This window comes from Danio rerio, chromosome 3, assembly GCF_052040795.2.
Source record: "Danio rerio strain M-AB ecotype USA chromosome 3, GRCz13ab, whole genome shotgun sequence".
NCBI lineage: Eukaryota > Metazoa > Chordata > Actinopteri > Cypriniformes > Danionidae > Danio > Danio rerio.
In genome coordinates this window covers 8,387,800-8,407,144 of record NC_141023.1, presented here as the reverse complement: position 1 = coordinate 8,407,144, position 19,345 = coordinate 8,387,800, and the positions used below count along the sequence as shown (strand labels likewise).

General features: G+C 39.5%; 1 protein-coding gene and 1 long non-coding RNA gene across 7 annotated transcripts in view; one reads left to right on the top strand and one right to left on the bottom strand.

Moving 5' to 3' along the window:
• Positions 1-19,345, bottom strand: part of LOC147845503 (uncharacterized) — a 61,339-nt gene that overhangs the window by 40,973 nt on the left and 1,021 nt on the right. The window lies entirely within an intron of this gene.
• On the top strand, positions 4,190-18,775 carry LOC101883776 (uncharacterized). 6 transcript variants are annotated; one of them, XM_087243511.1, is made up of 4 exons: positions 4,190-4,403; positions 7,296-7,361; positions 13,556-13,833; positions 13,989-18,775. In XM_087243511.1, the coding sequence occupies exons 3-4, from the start codon at positions 13,600-13,602 to the stop codon at positions 18,108-18,110; spliced, it is 4,356 nt and encodes a 1,451-aa protein (XP_087099637.1). In that variant the 5' UTR covers positions 4,190-4,403; positions 7,296-7,361; positions 13,556-13,599; the 3' UTR covers positions 18,111-18,775. The 6 variants fall into 6 exon arrangements, with proteins under 6 accessions (XP_087099637.1, XP_087099642.1, XP_087099638.1 ...); XM_087243516.1 differs by lacking the exon at positions 4,190-4,403 and having other exon boundaries at positions 5,246-7,361; positions 13,989-17,639; positions 17,857-18,775; XM_087243514.1 differs by lacking the exons at positions 4,190-4,403; positions 7,296-7,361 and adding exons at positions 10,718-10,822; positions 11,801-12,856 and having other exon boundaries at positions 13,355-13,833.

Here is a 19,345-nt window from a genome sequence, read left to right as displayed (position 1 = left end):
TAGAAATACAGACCAGAACAAGAGCACTATTGGCAAAAAAGATAATCCGGGCCAGCTGCTTCTAACAAAACTATGCTATTGGATGAAAAGGTGTAGACTGTTCTTGAAAAGAAGTTACAGGTGTTATTCAATCTAAGATATCAGGCAAGTTGGACAGTGCGATCAAGAGAGTCATCGAGGCTGAGCAGAGAATAGCAGACTTCTAGGATAATCAAGTTTACAGCTCAACGCACCTCAGATCCATCGAGACATCCAACCCAGGCTCATTCTGAAAACGTAGTCCCGTGGATGTTTCTGGAGATCGCGAAATACATCCCAGGAGGTACGTATTTTTGAAGTTTTTGTTTTCACGCTTTTTCGCATCTCAAACATCTCTGTTCTCGGGTGAACCCACCTGAGGCCTCTGTCTGACTGACTGAATGATTGACTGTGCGACCAGCCAATCGGCTGACACCACCCTCCTCCTTCCCTAAACCCAACCAATTTTACCAATTGACCCGTCCGCCCGCTCGCTTCCCCTAAACCCAACAAACAATTTAATTTGGGTTAAGGATAATTTAAGCCATCCAGCAGAAAGAAAAGCCATCATCTGATTTTTTTTACCACGTTTTCGGATTTCTCCACGTCCTCACCGTTATGAACTTGTTCACTTTATTTTTTGGAATCTGTTTTGTCTTACCTGATTTCTGGAACCGCTCTTCCCCAGACTCGAACCCAGTTGCCATGGTGGTCAACTCCTCTATGCTTCTGAGGTATGCCGACGTACACGATGAGCTGATTGGACAAACTGGTTGTGGCGGGAAAGCCCTCCACACGGAGGTAAGCAGTCAGCCGGTGAGCATTAAAGGGAACAGCGTCAAAAAATGAAATGCAACCATACGTACCTCCTGGGACATATTTCGCGTCCACGGGACTACGTGTTCAGAATGAGCCTGGGTTGGAAACATCCCTGCAAAAAGCACTCAAACATATAGAAGACCTTGAAAATAGAAGTCGGCGTCAGAATATCAGAATTGTTGGTCTCAAAGATTGCACTGACGAGGGTGACTCGACTTTTTTTGATGCTTGGATCGCAACTACATTAAATATGAATGCAAAGTATGGACGGATCAAATTGGACACATGAGCAATGAAGGTGAACATCTGAGAGTGAGACACGTGATTGCTCGACTGCACAACTATTAAAAGAAAAGAGCGAACCTAGAAGCAGCGAGACGTCTAGGTGACCTTCATATCGAGTGGGAAAAAGTGTCTTTTTTTCAACATTTCTGGACTGGTGAGTAGAAGAAGAAGAGAGCAGAGACGGTGGAGGCCCGACGAAGATTACAAGAAGCAGGATTTAAATATGCCTTCATTTACCCTGCCACTTTAAGTGCTTAACTTTCCTGTAGTGTTCGGGTCAAATGTGACTGATTTACTAGTTAAAACATTCATAAATCATGTGTTTTACATCTTATTGACGCAATGCCTTATGATATCCTCTACACATGTGAACATATAAAAGTGATGATCACCTATTTCATTGAATTTTGAGTGTTTTAATTAACCTTGTTCCACCTGTGGTGTTCCCGGTCAAAAGTGACCAACATAGGAAATTAATGGGAATCCAGACTATATTCATTCAGCAAACAGAAAACATCCCTATACACACTACCAAAACTCATTCACTCGCGCACACACACATACACACACATTTCAGACTGATCAATGTCTTACACATCTCTTTCATGTGCTCATGTCCTCTCTCGTGATTACCTCCATGACATTACATGTTCGTTTTGTAAAACATTTTCAGTGCCTATTTTTATTTTCACTGCAGTTATTTTATGTCTAATTCTATAAATTCACATTAAATACAAGTTTGAGACATTGTTCACAGCTAGAGAATGTTTTTTGAGCATTTTAAGAGCAGTTAAAGAAACCGATCAATTTTCACCAGGAACACTAAAGTAAGGGGGGAGGGGTGAACACGACAGGATGATGATGACTGATAAATATTAGCCTGTTTGGGTTGGAGCACTGTTAACACTTTCATTAATAACAAGGAAAATACCTTCGTTTCACGAGTTCACACTTGCATTCGTTTAAGTATAAAGCATATTTGGCGTGCTGTTCGGGGGGAGGGCTCTGAGCTGGAGGAGACACACCAACTCGAGTTATTCACCTTATCAGGAAACAAAGAGGAGTTGGGATTCGAGCGAAGTATCTAGCCCGGCCCCAGAACGCTCCCAACGGGTGAGGTGACGGGGTGGTGGAGGGATGCTAAAGTCGTGAGATGCTGCTGGTAAGACAGCTTTGGTATATATAGGGGTTGTTCAAGAACTGATTTGATGATGGGATAATTGTCAATGACGTATTCGACGCTCCTCCCGAAATTTGTTTACAAAATATCACACCATGAAATAATGAGCACGAGACTCCTATGTTGTTACCTATCTGTTTTCTTTCCCTCTGTTTATCTCTGAGAAGTTCACAAATGCTGTTTATTTGTGTGTGTTTCCATATTTTCATTCAAGTTGAGAATTTATTGTAGACCTGCACAGTTTTGTTTTTTACACAAGTCTCTTGAGGCTTATCTTCTTACCCTTTTACTGGTGTGCTTTTTAATTTTCTCTGGTCAGTGTGTACATTTTAAAACAATCAATACATACATGTTTTACAATGAGGAGTACTTATAAAACTAACATGAGGATATGCGCTTGGAATGTTAAGGGTTGTCAACACCTTTTTCAATATTTTTAGATTGAAGAAGATCCTAAATATTTAAAAAAGGGATCAAATTAATATTGTGTTACTACAAGAAACCCATTTGGATGACCTTGAACATCAGAAATTTTGGAAGAGATTGGGTTGGTCAACTTTATTACTCGTCATATTCATCCAAAAAGCATGGCATAATAATATTGATTCACAAAATTGATTATATAAATTACAAACCAGCTATTCTGATAAAGATGGTAGAATAGTCATAATAAAGGGCCAATTGTATGGAGAGGAGGTTGTGATAGCAAATATATATGCCTCAAAAATGCATGATGAAGAGTTCTTTGCCTAGGTTTATAATAAAATAGCATACTCTGCAACAATATAATTCTGGGGGGAGATTTTAATTGTTATCTTAATCCAGATATGGACAAATCACCAGCAGCTGCCATAGCTCCTAAAACTGCCATTACGATTATTAAAACTCATTGCCAGGAGCTATGTCTGGAGTTTTTTAAACCAAACTGTTAAGGCGTACACGTTTTATTCATATCCCCATTAAACCTGCTAAACTTGATAACATATTCTTTTCAAATCAGATGGCAAGTTTGGCTGAGAAATCTGATGTAGGCTCAGATCATGCATCTGTAACCAATACTATGTTGCCACCACGAGCTAATTATCAATCGTGGATATGAAAACTTAACCACTTCCATCTCCAAGATGGAAAATTTGTTGAATATTTAAGACCAGACAATGACACATTTTCAAAGTAATGGTATAAATAGAATGGACCCTAGAACATTACGGGAAGGCTTTTTAGAGAGTAATGATAATTGCTTACAAATGTAGAAAGAAAAAGGAACTACTATACTAGCAATGAAACTTGAAAAGAGAATTAACACAACAGAAGGAGAGTTTCATTCCTTAAAATCAGCTCAACTCTTTGCTGAACTAAAATCTTTTAAATCAACTATTCACCAGGTAAGCAGATAATGATGTTATTTGCAAGGCAAACACACCTAATTGGTTTCCTGTAGACAAGTTGAGAAGATATCCATAAAAGGACAAATCTCAGCAGTTAGGGATCCCTTGGCATGCAGAATAACAGAAAATAAGTTAGACATATCGGCTGTAAATACACAAAGTAAATCAGAAAATACCTTTTTCACATATTTGTATTGCTAAAATGAATGATATACAATAAGAACTCCTAGAAGCTCCCATCACCCTATTGGAAATAAAAACTGTTTACAATCAGGAAACTCTACAGGGCCTGATGGGAATCTAGTGTATTTTTTTAGGATTATGAATGATAAAAAGTCTATACTGCTTGAAAGCTATCAATACCTCTTTTAATGCATCTAAACTCCCTTATTATATGAATATGGTTACTAGTGTTGTAATACACAAAAAAGTATCCAGAATAATACAGCTCTTACAGACCTGCGGTCACAAGACTTGCTCCACCTTCGCAGCCAGTATCATATTCAGTAATGTCAGGGACTTTAAAATCACCACTGATGGCTTCCGGGCCGGCGGTAACTAGTAAAAGAGTAGCTTTCTCTCTCTCCAGTTGTGCAAACTTGAGCCTTGCCAGTCTGGGATGCTCTGCCTTCCGGCTCACCACGAGCTCTGAGGGTGCAAAAGGACGGTGTCCTCTCTCTTACTCCTCCAGTCTCATCGCGGGATCCAGGAAGGTAAGAGCAAATATTTTATTTTCAGCTCTTTCTCGCTTCCCAGAGTGAGCACTCCCCACCCGAGCTGCCCCTCCACTGGCACACCAGTTATTGATCTGATGACTCTTATTAGCGCAAGCTCTGCCAGCCTGGTTAGTGTTGCCCAGCCCGTCACAGTGGCTCATGTGGATGATCAGACTCGGTTATGCAATACGGCCTCCCAAGTTCACAGGCATGTATTTCACGAAGGTCAGCCACGCGTCCACCCCTGTCTTGCGAGAAGACATTACTGTGAGATGCCGAGATGAAGAGTAGGTTTTACAGCATGGCATTACAAAATCCTCCCCTTAGGGCTCTTCCTGTCTCTGCAAGTTTTCCCCAAACTCACTCACTTCATCCCAAGATCATTTGATTATGCACAGGGACATGGTGCTTAGGCACCTCGACCAGTTGGGGCTTCAGATCAACTGAGAGAAGAGCATGCTCTCCCCTGTGCAGAGCATCTCCTATCTCGGATAGAGCTGTACTCAATCTCTATGACTGTGCGCCTTTCAGAAGAGCGAGCAAGGCTGGTGCTGTCCTGTGCAAGTTTACTTGACTGAAACACAGTGGGCCTTCTGGCACCTGTGCCCAGATCTCTGGAACCTCCATGTGTGGTCTATAGGCAGAGTACAGAAGATTTGGGTGACTTACCAGCATCGGTGGTTAACACCATCAATCAAGCTAGAGCACCCTGTAGTCCTGACGGAACTGCAGAGAGATCTGTTTGAACCACTCGACTCAGTACTCTTAAAAATTCTTGCCCATCGATGACTTACTTGCCTGAACACCATCACTGGAGGAGATCAAAACTGCTATCAAAGCGATGTAGAACAAAATGCTACTGGTCCTGATGGTATATCTGCTGAGATCTACAAATTCTGTGGTACCCTGATCCATCTGCATCAGATCCAAAATCTGGTTTAAAGAAGACATGCCAGCAGACTTTCGAGATGCTAACTGAGATGCCGGCAGCTAGCTCTCTGAACCTCTCACATAGGCCCCGTTTACACTAATGCGTTTTAGTTTGAAAACGCATAAGTTTTGCTACGGTTACGCCATCCGTCCACACTACGCCGGAGTTCTCGAGCGCCGAAAACGGAGCGTTTCGAAAACGCTGGAGAGGCCGTTTTCATTCTGAAACGCTGCTGCTCCGTCTCAGTGTGGATGGGGAAAGACGGAGACATCTGAAAACGGAGGCGGGGCTGCAGACATTCGCCTCTCTGATTGGTGCTTTTCCTCAATATTAAGTAGCCTAACACACAGTTCAGTCCTGAATCTTCTCCGTGTAAGTTCAGACTTCGCAAGTTTGATCAAGGCTGCATCTCTTCTTCTCAGTTTGATATGGAAAACATACCGAGGACACGCGTCAATCTTCACAGGGAACCGTGTACTTTATTATTTCATTCACATCACCTTGCCTATGTTGTTTCACTTTCTCAACAATAAAATGTAAACTTGATATAAGGAACTGCCTATTTTTATTTTAATATTAACAACTAAACAGACAGCAGAAATGTTGAGGCGTCGTGCTGCATGAGCGTCATCTTCACTGTGTGCATATTTATAACAAAACGGAGCCGATAACAACTGCCTCCTTTCAATTTCAGTGAAAATACGAAACAAACCCTCTCTTTTGCTGAATATCAGTTTTAATAATCGATAATGGCCATTATAAAAGTATAACATACAATAAGTTTATACATTATAGGAAATAAAGGCAAGCGATCAGTCAATATACAGAATAGGCTACGTGGTTACATTAATCATTAACTTATCTTTGCGCTCAGCCAAAACACGTTACCTGAGAACAAGTAATAGATTCCAATGACCAAAGTCAGGGAATATGTCGTTAGATAAAGACAACAAGATGAATGAAATATCACGTTTAATAAATATAGTGAGATTAGATCCAGCGGGAGATGCTTGATGAGAAGTCCGACTAGCAGAGCTCTCATCTGGGTAGATGGGCTCCAGTGATTGCCAAAGTGTGTGTGTGTGGTCACGTGATATGCGTTTTCAGTGTTTTGGTGTGGACGGAGAGCAGTTCAGAAACGCTGGGTAAAACGCGAGTGTGGACGCGGATCGTTTTCATTCTAAAATGCCGTTTTAAAACTAAAACGCACTAGTGTAAACGGGGCCAAAGTAACCGGCTGAAGCTAAGCAGGGCTGCGCCCGTTAAGTAACTGAATGGGAGACCACATGGGAAATGAGTGGTGTTAGTGAGACCAGCAGGGGGCACTCAACCTGCAGTCTGTGTGGGTCCTAACACCCCAGTATATTGAAGGGGACTCTATACTGCTCAGTGAGTGCTGTCTTTTGATGAGACGTCAAACAGAGGTCCTGACTCTCTGTGGTCATTAAAAATCCCAGGATGTCCTTCAAAACAATGTAGGGGTTTATATGCAGGACAAGTTTTACCATATGACTGGCTTAAATGTGTAGTAAAGCTAGTTTTCTTCTTTACAGAGTGTATGAGGCTAAGGATCTTGGTGGAAGGAAGAGAGAAATATATGGAGGGTGGAAAAGTAAGAAAGGGTGTAGAAAGACTTAAAATATTTTGCACACCCCCAGTCTAAATATCTAGATCTTTCTCTCTTTTGTGTGTTTTATCTGTAGCAAAGTCCAAAACAAGCTCTTCCATTAAAAACATTAAATAAAGTAAGACATGGCTGGCATACTTTTTATGGTGCCACTGTTTGTACTGTTCCATTTGCCAAACTCTTAGCCAGTGATATAGTGAATGTACCCTATATGACATAGTCTGTAAATGTGTTTCAGTTCCAGTCTGTGTTAAACTCTGGCCCAGACACTGATTGTGTAATATTCCAGTAAAGAGGATGTTTCTGTTTGTTTCTGTTTGACGGCTGAAAGGTTGTTAAATAGAGTTCGTTCACAGAGATTTCTGCAGATGGACCATCAGACTCAACTGACTTCAAAGTAAGACACGTTTATTTATCTCTGCCTTGTTTTAACATTAAGTTTATTTGGAATAACAATATATAATACAAAACATTTTAATTGGTTATTTAACATGATTATTCATACTTTGTGTTTATTTTATAAATTTTTTGTGTTGTGTTGTTGCCAGTGATGTTTTAAAGATGACATTTGGATCTCTTGAGCCACTATAATATTGCCCAAATCAGGGGTTCCCAAACTTTTCAGCACGCGACCCCTAAAATAACAATGCCAGTGACTCGCGACCCCCAATATCCTCTGAGGTGATTATAAATACAGAAAACTTGCATGCAATGGTGCACACACACACACACACACACACCAATAGACCAAAGTCTATTCTTCGTTTAATTTTTAAAATGTATTTCAGTGCTGTAAATGGGCAGAAAGTTTAACCTGGTGTTATAAAATCAATCTGCTGCATCTGACGCTATTGCTGTGTCTTTAATATAATGTATTTACCCCAGGGGTCGCAATCCAATAGAACAAGTAAATAAGCTACTATAGTAACTATAAACGACTGTTTTTTTCTCTTCAGTTGGTTATGGATAAAATATGGTAATTCTTATGGCCTAATAATAATAAGTAGATTTTTGGAAATCACCAGGCGACCCCCCTTCATTGTTCCGCGACCCCTCAAGGGGTCCCGACCCCCATATTGAGAACCACTGGCCTAAATGATGGCGGTAAAGTTAGTTTCAAACCAATTCAATTTATTTTGTGGTTGTTACATTTGAGCCCAACTATGTCAGATAAACATCGATATATACTCCCTTTGTTCCACAACATACATAGCAAAATTTCTTTGGTCTAGATCTGGCTGGCCCACACAATCAGCTTTTGCTTTGCCCACATGCCGCAGTAAATTACGGTACATGATTGGACCAAGTCTGGCTTCAATACAAGGGCCAAACATGAACCATACCTGGGGCATGTCTCAGACAAGGTCACAACCCATAACTGGGCCTGAACTGGGCCAGATGTGTTGTTGTGTCACGACTGCAATGAATTTGATAAACCCATAAAGCATTCTGCTTGAAGCGTGCTATAGGCGTGTCTTCTCAAAGCGACCTGTTTGTTAGAAGTTTTAATTTACTAAAAAATAATTTAAATGTATTCTAAAAGTGGGTCAATATAAATGAAACTTACATGTTTGGCCCTCATGCTGTATGCCAGTGCTGGAAAAATGCTTGGTGTGCCAGCTTTATGCCAAATCTGAACCAGAATTCTTTGCTTCCTGGGAAGGATTATTTCTAGAAAATAAATATACATATACAATAACACCAGAACCAACATGTTTAGAAAAACATCTCTGCTGTTGCGTAAGACTTTTTGGAATTAGTGCTAACTGTATTCAATATTTAAATGTAATTATTATTTAAATGTATCAATAAATGACAACACTGGGATAAAGTTATTAAATTAGATGTACCATATTCAGAATATTATCCTCTATAATGCACAGTGGGTTTTTTTTTTTAGCTTTATTGTTTTTATTAATGGTACTGAAACCACATTTTCCTTGTTTAACATTATATACACTTAAGTCCAGCTCTGATACATTTTGAGATAAAGCTAACAAATCAACTGTAACATTTCAAAATAATCTCTATTGAGCACAAGGCGTCTTATTCCAGGTTTTGCCTTTTTTAGTTATGGTACTGAATATTTTTGACACAATCTAAGATAAATGTATCAAATCAAATAGAAAATATAGAGTCAGGACCATGTATAAAAGCAAAAAAAAAAAACTTGTACATTATATAGAATAACATTCTGAACATTTTTATCCAGTTGCTTTTTTAATCAGTGTCAAGTTTAGTTAAAGTGCGTACAGTGTATTCAGCATGAGAAATCTGGATTAAGTAACAAATTTATTACTTAAACTATATATATATATATATATATATATATATATATATATATATATATATATATATATACATATACACACACACACACACACACACACAAACACACACAGGTGAATTGGGTAGGCTAATTTGTCCATAATGTAGGAGTGTGTGTGTGAATGTGTGTGGGTGTTTTCCAGAGATGGGTTGTGGCTGGAAGGGCATCCGCTGCGTAAAAACTTGCTGGATAAGTTGGCAGTTCATTCCGCTGTGGCGACCCCAGAATAAAAAAGGGACTAAGCCGACAAGAAAATGAATGAATGAATATATATATTTTTTCTTTTTTCTTTTCTATATTGTACCCTATTATAACATCCCCCTGAATTATTAGCCCCATGTTTATTTTTTCTTGAATTTCTGTTTAACAGAAAAGAAAGATTTCTAAACATTATAGAATTCCCAGTTTAAAAATACAACACATTTCTAAACATATTAGTTTTAATAAACCATTAATAATAGCTGATTTATTTTATCTTTGCCATGATGACAGTAAATAATATTTGACTAAATATTTTTCAAGACACTTCTATACAGCTTAAAGTGACATTTAAAGGCTTAACTAGGTTAATTAGGTTAACTAAGCAGGTTAGAGTAATTAGGCAAGTTATTAATGATGGTTTGTTCTGCAGACTATCGAGAAAAATATAGCTTAAAGGGGCTAACAATATTGACCTTTAAATTGTCTTTAAAAATTAAAAACTGCTTTTATTCTAGCCAAAATAAAACAAATAAGACTTTTTCCAGAAGAAAAAATATTATCAGACATACTGTAAAAATTTTGTTGCTCTGTTAAACATCATTTGGAAAATATTTAAAAAAGAAAAACAAATTCAAAGGAGAGCTATGAATTATTAATAATTCTGACTTCAACAGTGTGTGTGTGTGTGTGTGTGTGTGTGTGTGTGTGTGTGTGTGTGTGTGTGTGTGTGTGTGTGTGTGTGTGTGTGTATAAGTTCGGGGTCATGATTTTTAAATGTTTTAAATTAAGCTTCTCCTGCTCACCAAGGCTGCATTTATTTCATCATAAATACAGCACATTTTGTAAAACTGTGAAATGTTATTGCACTATGAAACAACTATTCAAAAGTAGCTTATCATTTAATTTAATCATTTATTCCAGAGATTTTAAAGATGATATTTCAACTTCATTACTCCAAACTTCAGTTACATGATCCTTCAGAAATCACTCTAATAATAATAATTATTATTAATTATTATTAATAATGTATTTGTAATAAAAGCAATAATGACTAGAGTAATAATTTCATGTGAAAATACATAATAGGAAAGCAGTTACTTAAAATGTCACCTTGATATACACAATAATTTTCTTAAAAAATGACAAGAATTATTATTATTTCTAACTGTTGCTTCATGCAGCATTGCTTTACAATTTTTTGATGTAACCATTTTGTTTATAGGGATGACAACTTTATAAATGCATTATATGATTTACATGAATGTTTAATGAATGTTTATAAATTTGTTTGTCTTTCGTTGTTAGTGTAGCCAACTAAACTCACCAAAGTAGGGGTGTCACGATTTCAATTTTTAATCGTAATCGATCGAAATTTATGCTCAATTTCGATTATCGAATCAAAAAATAGAATCGTCGATGCTGCCACGCCCCCATGTCACGTCAGCTTGGCTTGCCAAGCGGGAAAAAACAGGCTTGTTGAAGTGCTTGTTAAACTGCAGAAGCAGGAGACCCGTCGACAGAACTTAAACCCTCTCCTCTTTCAATGAAGTCGCCGGTGTGGAAGCATTTTGGATTTCCAGTGAGTTATGTTGACAACGTTCGTGTTGTCGACAAAAAAAACACAGTTTTGCAAGCTCTGCTATGTACGTATTACGTACGGTTTGTCCGATAGACAACACCGGCATCGCGATCCTCTGCCCGCCCCCGTTGCAAATCCACTCGCGAAAAGTACACACTCGGGCCCTGTTTACACTGTCTTTGTTTTTAAATGGTATTTTAGAAAGACAACGATTTGACATCCACAGTGGCGTGTAGCATTTCTGAGCAGCCCTCCTTCCTCTCTGCCTCTGAAAATGCACATCACGTGACCACACAGACACAGACGCACTCACAGCCATGCGCTCGAGACAGCAGGTCCAGGCAGTCAGAGGACTGCTTCAATCTTTCACTCACTTGTACTTAGTCATTTTAGCGCACACCTCAGATACTGTTGGCTGGTTCCTGTTGGTTGTGCGACTTTTTTACCGACGCCATTATAACGACACAGATCACTGCCTATTCACAAGAAAAAAGTGATTGACAGGTGGTAATTATGTGTGTAACTTGCCTTTATTCATTTACTGTATGATTTGTTTATGGGTAAAACAAAGACCATGCAGGTCAGGTAGTTTAAACGGTAGGCAACAAATAATTAATTGGTCAATAATTAATTATTCATAATCGAAAACCGAATCGAATCGTGCCTTTAGAATCGAAAATGTAATCAAATCGAGGATTTGGAGGATCGTGACACCCTTACACCAAAGTGTTTTACAGTAGTTTTAGTTCAAATTAGTTGTATTGGGGTAATTCTGCTTGTGAAACGATTCATGAAAAAATGCACTGAATACATTCAAATATTGTATTGTTGCAAATAGAATAGGGTATTTCTAACCCTGAACTTCAACTTTCCACCTCATTAAAGTCTAAATAACTATATTAACACTGTCAGTATTTAAGAACAAGTCCAACAATGTGACCCTTATAAGGACTAACTGGCAACATGGAGAAGTGAAGGCACCACCATGATTCGCTAAAACAAAGCAGTTAGGAGTCATTTGTTCATACTACACTTTAAAGGGATAGCTCACACAAAACTTTCAATTTACTCATGTGTGGTTTTAAAGCTTTAAGAGTTTCTTTATTCTGTTAAAGTCAAAAGAAGAGATTTTTTTAAAAAGGTTGGAAACATGTAACCATTTATTTCCGAAGTAGGAAAAACAAATACTATGGAAGTCAGTGGTTACAGGTTTACAAAACTTTTCAAGATGTCTTCTTTTGTATTTAACAGAATGAAGAAACTCCTAGAGGTTTGCAATAAGTAAATGGTAGTAAATGAAATTAAATATTTACATCATTTTTATTTCTGGCTGAACTGTCCCTTTAAAAGGTAAGATTCATAGTCATTATTTATGGGTATATGGTATTTGTTTTATGTTTTTACAATGATGAGTCGCTGCTGTAAATTGGTTGAGGATTGTTGTGTAATACTCTGGGTTATCAGTGCTATGGCGCTCTTTTTTTTAAGGTGATGATCTTCTGTGTTAATAGTGAAATGTCACTCATATGATTCAGAAATGCTTAGTGGCCAGATGCAAAAAATAAAACACTTTGACTATAGCCCCTTTCACACAGTGATACCGGTAAATATCTGGAAAATTTCCGGAACGACTTTACCGGTATATTCAAAAAAGCGCTGTTCACACAGGCGAGGACGTTACGGAAATTTTCCGGAAAAGAGCATTCACACATCCATTCCAAAATACCGGTAAATTCTGACATCATTCACCACAAATGAGCTTTAAACGGCTGCGCTTGTATTTGTAAACATTTGACTAAATTACAAAGTCTGTGGATGATCAATATTGTGAACAACTTTCCCAGGATCACTTTCGCATGTCAAGATGTTCATAATATGTGTCACAGGCACACGCAAAGCTTGAAGGTAAACAAACAACGGCTTATCATAAGCATCTCATCGATGATTATTTACACAGTTGGCATTAAGAAGAACATATAAACGTGATCTGACTAACTTCTAGCAGCTAAATGTGTCTGGAAAAATATTCAAAGGCTTTTATTCTCATAAACCGCGCAGACGTAAATGCGTCTGACTGTTGTGATTGGCTAAAGCAGACGTCTCACTTCAGCATGTTCTAGACGTGCACGCGCTTATTACGCCAATCTTCCTTCTGCATTCACACAGCGCAGCGTTCCGGCAAATTGCCGGTAATGTTACAACTTCTCTTTCCGGAAAATAGCCAGAACGAATTTACCGGTATTTTCAAAAAGGACCTGTTCACACATACACACCTTTCCAGAAAATTGGATCACCCACCCCCAATTGTTTAACTGTTAGCTTAAAATGAGTACTTCATTCATTGTGTTTATTGTAATTCTTGTTTTTTCAGACTAACTGCATTCTTGAACACATTGTAGTCTTGATTTTTGTTTATCTTTATCTGCCAGTTGCAAATCTGATCACTCGTCTTCTCTTTATTGGTGCTCTTACCGACACACAGGGTGGATTACTCTCTCACACACAGCGGATGAGTTTGCGGCTGAAATGATGCCATCTGTGTTCCTCCTCTACGTGTTGTGGGCGTTGTGTCCTCTCTCTGTGGGACTGCCCCTCACCTGTCCTTCATCTCTGAATCTCAATCCTCAGCAGGGATCTGGGAAACTGTGCGCAACATTGCAGCTGCAGCCCAAGTTTCCCTGTCCCAATATAAGCCTGTCAGTGAGTGACAATGAGCAACTCAGTCCTGAAACATGGCATCTGGAGAGTCTGTCGGTAAAGGTAAGATTTTAAGATTCTTACTGTGGCTTTTTTCCTAGCTGGTGTTATCCTGTTTTTTAAATCCTTTTTGACTAATTTTGAGAGGCATTAGCAAAATGATATGTGGTCCATGGTCTCATTAACTTTACCTTTAACTACTACTTTTGTCTTTTTAGGTGGAAAAAAACTGCAGTTTTATGGTGATTCAACAAGACAAGCAGAGTCAACATTTTCCTGGAGGATCCTATTCAAGCATTGCTATAAACTCCATCAGTACACATGCAGAATTTCTGTGCGTTTGCACAAAATTTCACATCAGATTCAAACGTACTCCAACAGCTAAAGATTTTCAAAATAGACATGTATTGGAATACATTGACAATACAGATAACAACTTTTGGGGTAACGTTTGGAGCAATTCGAAAAATGTTAGAGCACGTTTACCACGCAGGCAATCCTTCATGACGAAAGATGAGTTTAACAAAATCAAGTTCACAAAGGAATTTCCAATTGAAATTGAAAGTGAAAGACATGGACTGAAAACATTATATAGAAGTGACCATAAAATTGATATTTATGATGTCAGTAAAATAAAGGGCCAAATTAAAGTCACCCAAAGGAATGATTATGTTGTGGCTGATTTAGACAACAATGATAAGCCGATTCACTTTGAAAATGGTGAAGATATTTCTGAACACTTAGAAAAAATGGAAAAAAATAAAGTTCTTAAAGTACAAAAAGTATTAAGAAATAAGAAACCAGTGTTGGAAGTAAAAGATGAATTTGAGACTGCAGTTGAAGAAGACGCATTTGAGACTGCAGTTGAAGAAGACGCATTTGAGACTGCAGTTGAAGAAGACGCATTTGAGACTGCAGTTGAGGAAGACGCATTTGAGACTGCAGTTGAGGAAGACGCATTTGAGACTGCAGTTGAAGAAGACGCATTTGAGACTGCAGTTGAGGAAGACGCATTTGAGACTGCAGTTGAGGAAGACGCATTTGAGACTGCAGTTGAAGAAGATGCATTTGAGACTGCAGTTGAGGAAGACGCATTTGAGACTGCAGCTGAAGAAGACGCGTTTGAGACTGCAGTTGAAGAAGACGCATTTGAGACTGCAGCTGAAGAAGACGCATTTGAGACTGCAGCTGAAGAAGAAGCATTTGAGACTGCAGCTGAAGAAGATGCGTTTGAGACTGCAGTTGAAGAAGACGCATTTGAGTCTGCAGTTGAAGAAGACGCATTTGAGACTGCAGCTGAAGAAGATGCGTTTGAGACTGCAGTTGAAGAAGACGCATTTGAGACTGCAGTTGAAGAAGACGCATTTGAGACTGCAGCTAAGGATGACGCAATTGAGACTGCAGCTGAAGATGATGCATTTGAGACTGCAGCTGAAGAAGACGCATATGAGACTGGAGCTAAAGATGACGCATTTGAGACTGCAGCTGAAGAAGATGCATTTGAAACTGCAGCTGAAGATGACACATTTGAGACTGCAGCTGAAAAAGACACATTTGAGACTGAAGCTAAAGATGACGCATTTGAAACTGCAGCTGAAGATGACACATTTGAGACTGCAGCTGAAGATGACACGTTTGAGACCGCAGCTGAAGAAGACGCATTTCAGACCGCAGCTGAAGAAGACGCATTTGAAACTGCAGTAGAACAAGACGGATTTGAGACTGCAGTCGAAGGAGGTACGTTTGAGACAGCAGTCGAAGGAGGAACATTTGGGACTGTAGTTGCAGGTGGCGCATCGGAGACATCAGTTGCAGGTGGCACATTTTTAACTTCACTTGCAGGTGGTGCAATTTTAACTGCAGTTGCAGGTGGTGCATTTCAAAATGCAGGTGAAGGTGGTGCAGTTGAGACTGCAGATAAAGGTGGTGCAGTTGAGACTGCAGATAAAGGTGGTGCAGATGAGACTGCAGATAAAGGTGGTGCAGATGAGACTGCAGGTAAAGGTGGTGCAGTTGAGACTGATGATAAAGGTGGTGCAGATGAGACTTCAGGTAAAGGTGGTGCAGTTGAGACTGCAGATAAAGGTGGTGCAGTTGAGACTGCAGATAAAGGTGGTGCAGATGAGACTGCAGATAAAGGTGGTGCAGATGAGACTGCAGGTAAAGGTGGTGCAGTTGAGACTGATGATAAAGGTGGTGCAGATGAGACTTCAGGTAAAGGTGGTGCAGTTGAGACTGCAGATAAAGGTGGTGCAGATGAGACTGCAGATAAAGGTGGTGCAGTTGAGACTGCAGATAAAGGTGGTGCAGATGAGACTGCAGGTAAAGGTGGTGCAGATGAGACTGCAGGTAAAGGTGGTGCAGTTGAGACTGCAGATAAAGGTGGTGCAGTTGAGACTGCAGATAAAGGTGGTGCAGATGAGACTGCAGATAAAGGTGGTGCAGATGAGACTGCAGGTAAAGGTGGTGCAGTTGAGACTGATGATAAAGGTGGTGCAGATGAGACTGCAGATAAAGGTGGTGCAGATGAGACTGCAGGTAAAGGTGGTGCAGTTGAGACTGCAGATAAAGGTGGTGCAGATGAGACTGCAGGTAAAGGTGGTGCAGTTGAGACTGCAGATAAAGGTGGTGCAGATGAGACTGCAGGTAAAGGTGGTGCAGTTGAGACTGATGATAAAGGTGGTGCAGATGAGACTGCAGGTAAAGGTGGTGCAGTTGAGACTGCAGATAAAGGTGGTGCAGTTGAGACTGCAGATAAAGGTGTTGCAGATGAGACTGCAGGTAAAGGTGGTGCAGTTGAGACTGATGATAAAGGTGGTGCAGATGAGACGGCAGGTAAAGGTGGTGCAGTTGAGACTGCAGATAAAGGTGGTGCAGTTGAGACTGCAGATAAAGGTGGTGCAGATGAGACTGCAGGTAAAGGTGGTGCAGTTGAGACTGATGATAAAGGTGGTGCAGATGAGACTGCAGGTAAAGGTGGTGCAGTTGAGACTGCAGATAAAGGTGGTGCAGATGAGACTGCAATTGGAGAAGGCACAGTTGAGACTGCAGCTGAAGTAGATGCATTTGTGACTGCAGGCAAAGGCAGTGCAGATGAGACTGCAGGTAAAAGCAGTTCAGTTGAGCCTGCAGTCGACGTGGATGCATTTGTGACTGCAGGTAAAGGAAGTGCAGTTGAGACTTCAGGTAAAAGCGGTGCAGTTCAGACTGCAGAAAATTCAGTTGAAGAAGAGGCATTTGAGATTGCAGATGAAGAGGGTACATTTGAGACTAGAGCTGATGAAGATGGATTTGAGACTGCAGTTGAAGAAGACGCATTTGAGACTGCAGTTGAAGAAGACGCATTTGAGACTGCAGTTGAAGAAGACGCATTTACGACTGCAGTTGTAGAAGACCCATTTAAAACTACAGTTGCAGGAGACGCATTTGAGACTGCAGTTGAAAAAGATACATTTAAAACTACAGTTGCAGGAGACGCATTTGAGACTGCAGCTGAAGAAGATGCATTTGAGACTGCAGCTGAAGAAGACCCATTTAAAACTACAGTTGCAGGAGACGCATTTGAGACTGCAGCTGAAGAAGATGCATTTGAGACTGCAGCTGAAGAAGACCCATTTAAAACTACAGTTGCAGGAGACGCATTTGAGACTGCAGCTGAAGAAGACCCATTTAAAACTACAGTTGCAGGAGACGCATTTGAGACTGCAGTTGAAGGCAGCGCATTTGAGACTGCATATGAAGAAGACTCATTTGAGACTGCAGTTGAAGGCAGCGCATTTGAGACTGCATATGAAGAAGACTCATTTGAGACTGCAGTTGAAGGCAGCGCATTTGAGACTGCATATGAAGAAGACTCATTTGAGACTGCAGTTGAAGGCAGCGCATTTGAGACTGCATATGAAGAAGACTCATTCGAGACTGCAGTTGAAGGCAGCGCATTTGAGACTGCATATGAAGAAGACTCATTTGAGACTGCAGTTGAAGGCAGCGCATTTGAGACTGCATATGAAGAAGACTCATTTGAGACTGCAGTTGAAGGCAGCGCATTTGAGACTGCATATGAAGGAGACGCATTTGAGACTGCAGTTGAAGGCAGCGCATTTGAGACTGCATATGAAGAAGACTCATTTGAGACTGCAGTTGAAGGCAGCGCATTTGAGACTGCATATGAAGAAGACTCATTCGAGACTGCAGTTGAAGGTAGCACATTTGAGACTGCAGCTGAAGACTCATTTAAGACTGCAGTTGAAGAAGGCACAGTTAAGATAGTAGTTAAAGGTGTTCCTGGGGTTATGATCAAGGAGGGGGAAGGAAGAATTTCAACTTACATTTATTTTTGACATCCCTTTTTGATTCTCTTGTACTTTATTACCCTCTGTGTAAAGCTAATATATCCTAGTAAGGAATTAGGGCCCTAACCCAGCAGTGGTGGTTGTAATTGGAATTGCTCTGTTCATTATTATATTTTTAGTATTATTATGCTCCAATGTTTAAAACGTTTTTAAGGTTGCTTGGGAGTTTGATTTCAACATACTTGGCACACACACCAGAAATGCCTAAATGTATATCTGCATTTAAGGTCCAGAACTTGGTAAGTTCATTTTGTTAGGGCAAAATGAATCAGTAGCACCACATATACTTTAAAGAGTGTGTATTTGTTAAAACTAAGACAGACAATTGTCTGACAAATTTGATAAAAGTCCTGACCTGAACACATGCATCATCAATGTTTGTATTGTGGAAAAGGCTTCAGTCAGTACAGTTGAAACTTGAGCTTTGTAACTCTGCACATCTTCTACACCTGCAAAACCATGTCAGGAGAATTATTGCACTTACCTTAGAAATCAGACATATCAGAGAGCTATTTAACATTGTTTCAGTGTGATTTATGCCATCTTTAAATGCTAGCTTGTCATATAAACTTTAATAATACTGATACAGCAACAAAATATTTTTCTCTAAGTATTTCTGTCATAGTGTTTATAATAAAAGTTTGCATATGCCATGTGAGCGTAAGCTTTGTCCTATGCATTTAAATTTTGAAAGCATTGTTAATTAAATGTATTTAATAATTTTGTTTTCCTGCATGTTTTAATGCCTCTATTCATTCGTTTACAATGTCACACTGTAGTTGTGGTTCAATAGCAATGGTTAGATTCGGAATGGAAAACACAAATGCAGAAATTGAAGAACAAAAAATGAATTCATATGTTTGATTCACAGTAGCAAACATGTCATAATAAATTCAATTTCCTCTTTAAAAGAAAACACCATGAGCTTTGGTTGAATTAAACTTGGCAGCTATAATTGTGATCTTAAATTTTCCGAAATTTTATCTCGCTGCATTTGGAAATTTAGCAAATGGCTGTTTCCAAACTTCTATGCTGAAAAACATGTAGCACTGGAAATGTGACCATGTGGCATCTTGTAAAGGGAGTTGTTAGGACCCTGAGTGTTTGATCAGACTCAAAGATCTAAGATCAAGCTTCAATCCCAGCAATCTGCTCACTCTTTAGCTTCCAATTCACCTGGTGTGAGTGTACCTGTGTTGACAGCCATCTTTCACCACTATTAC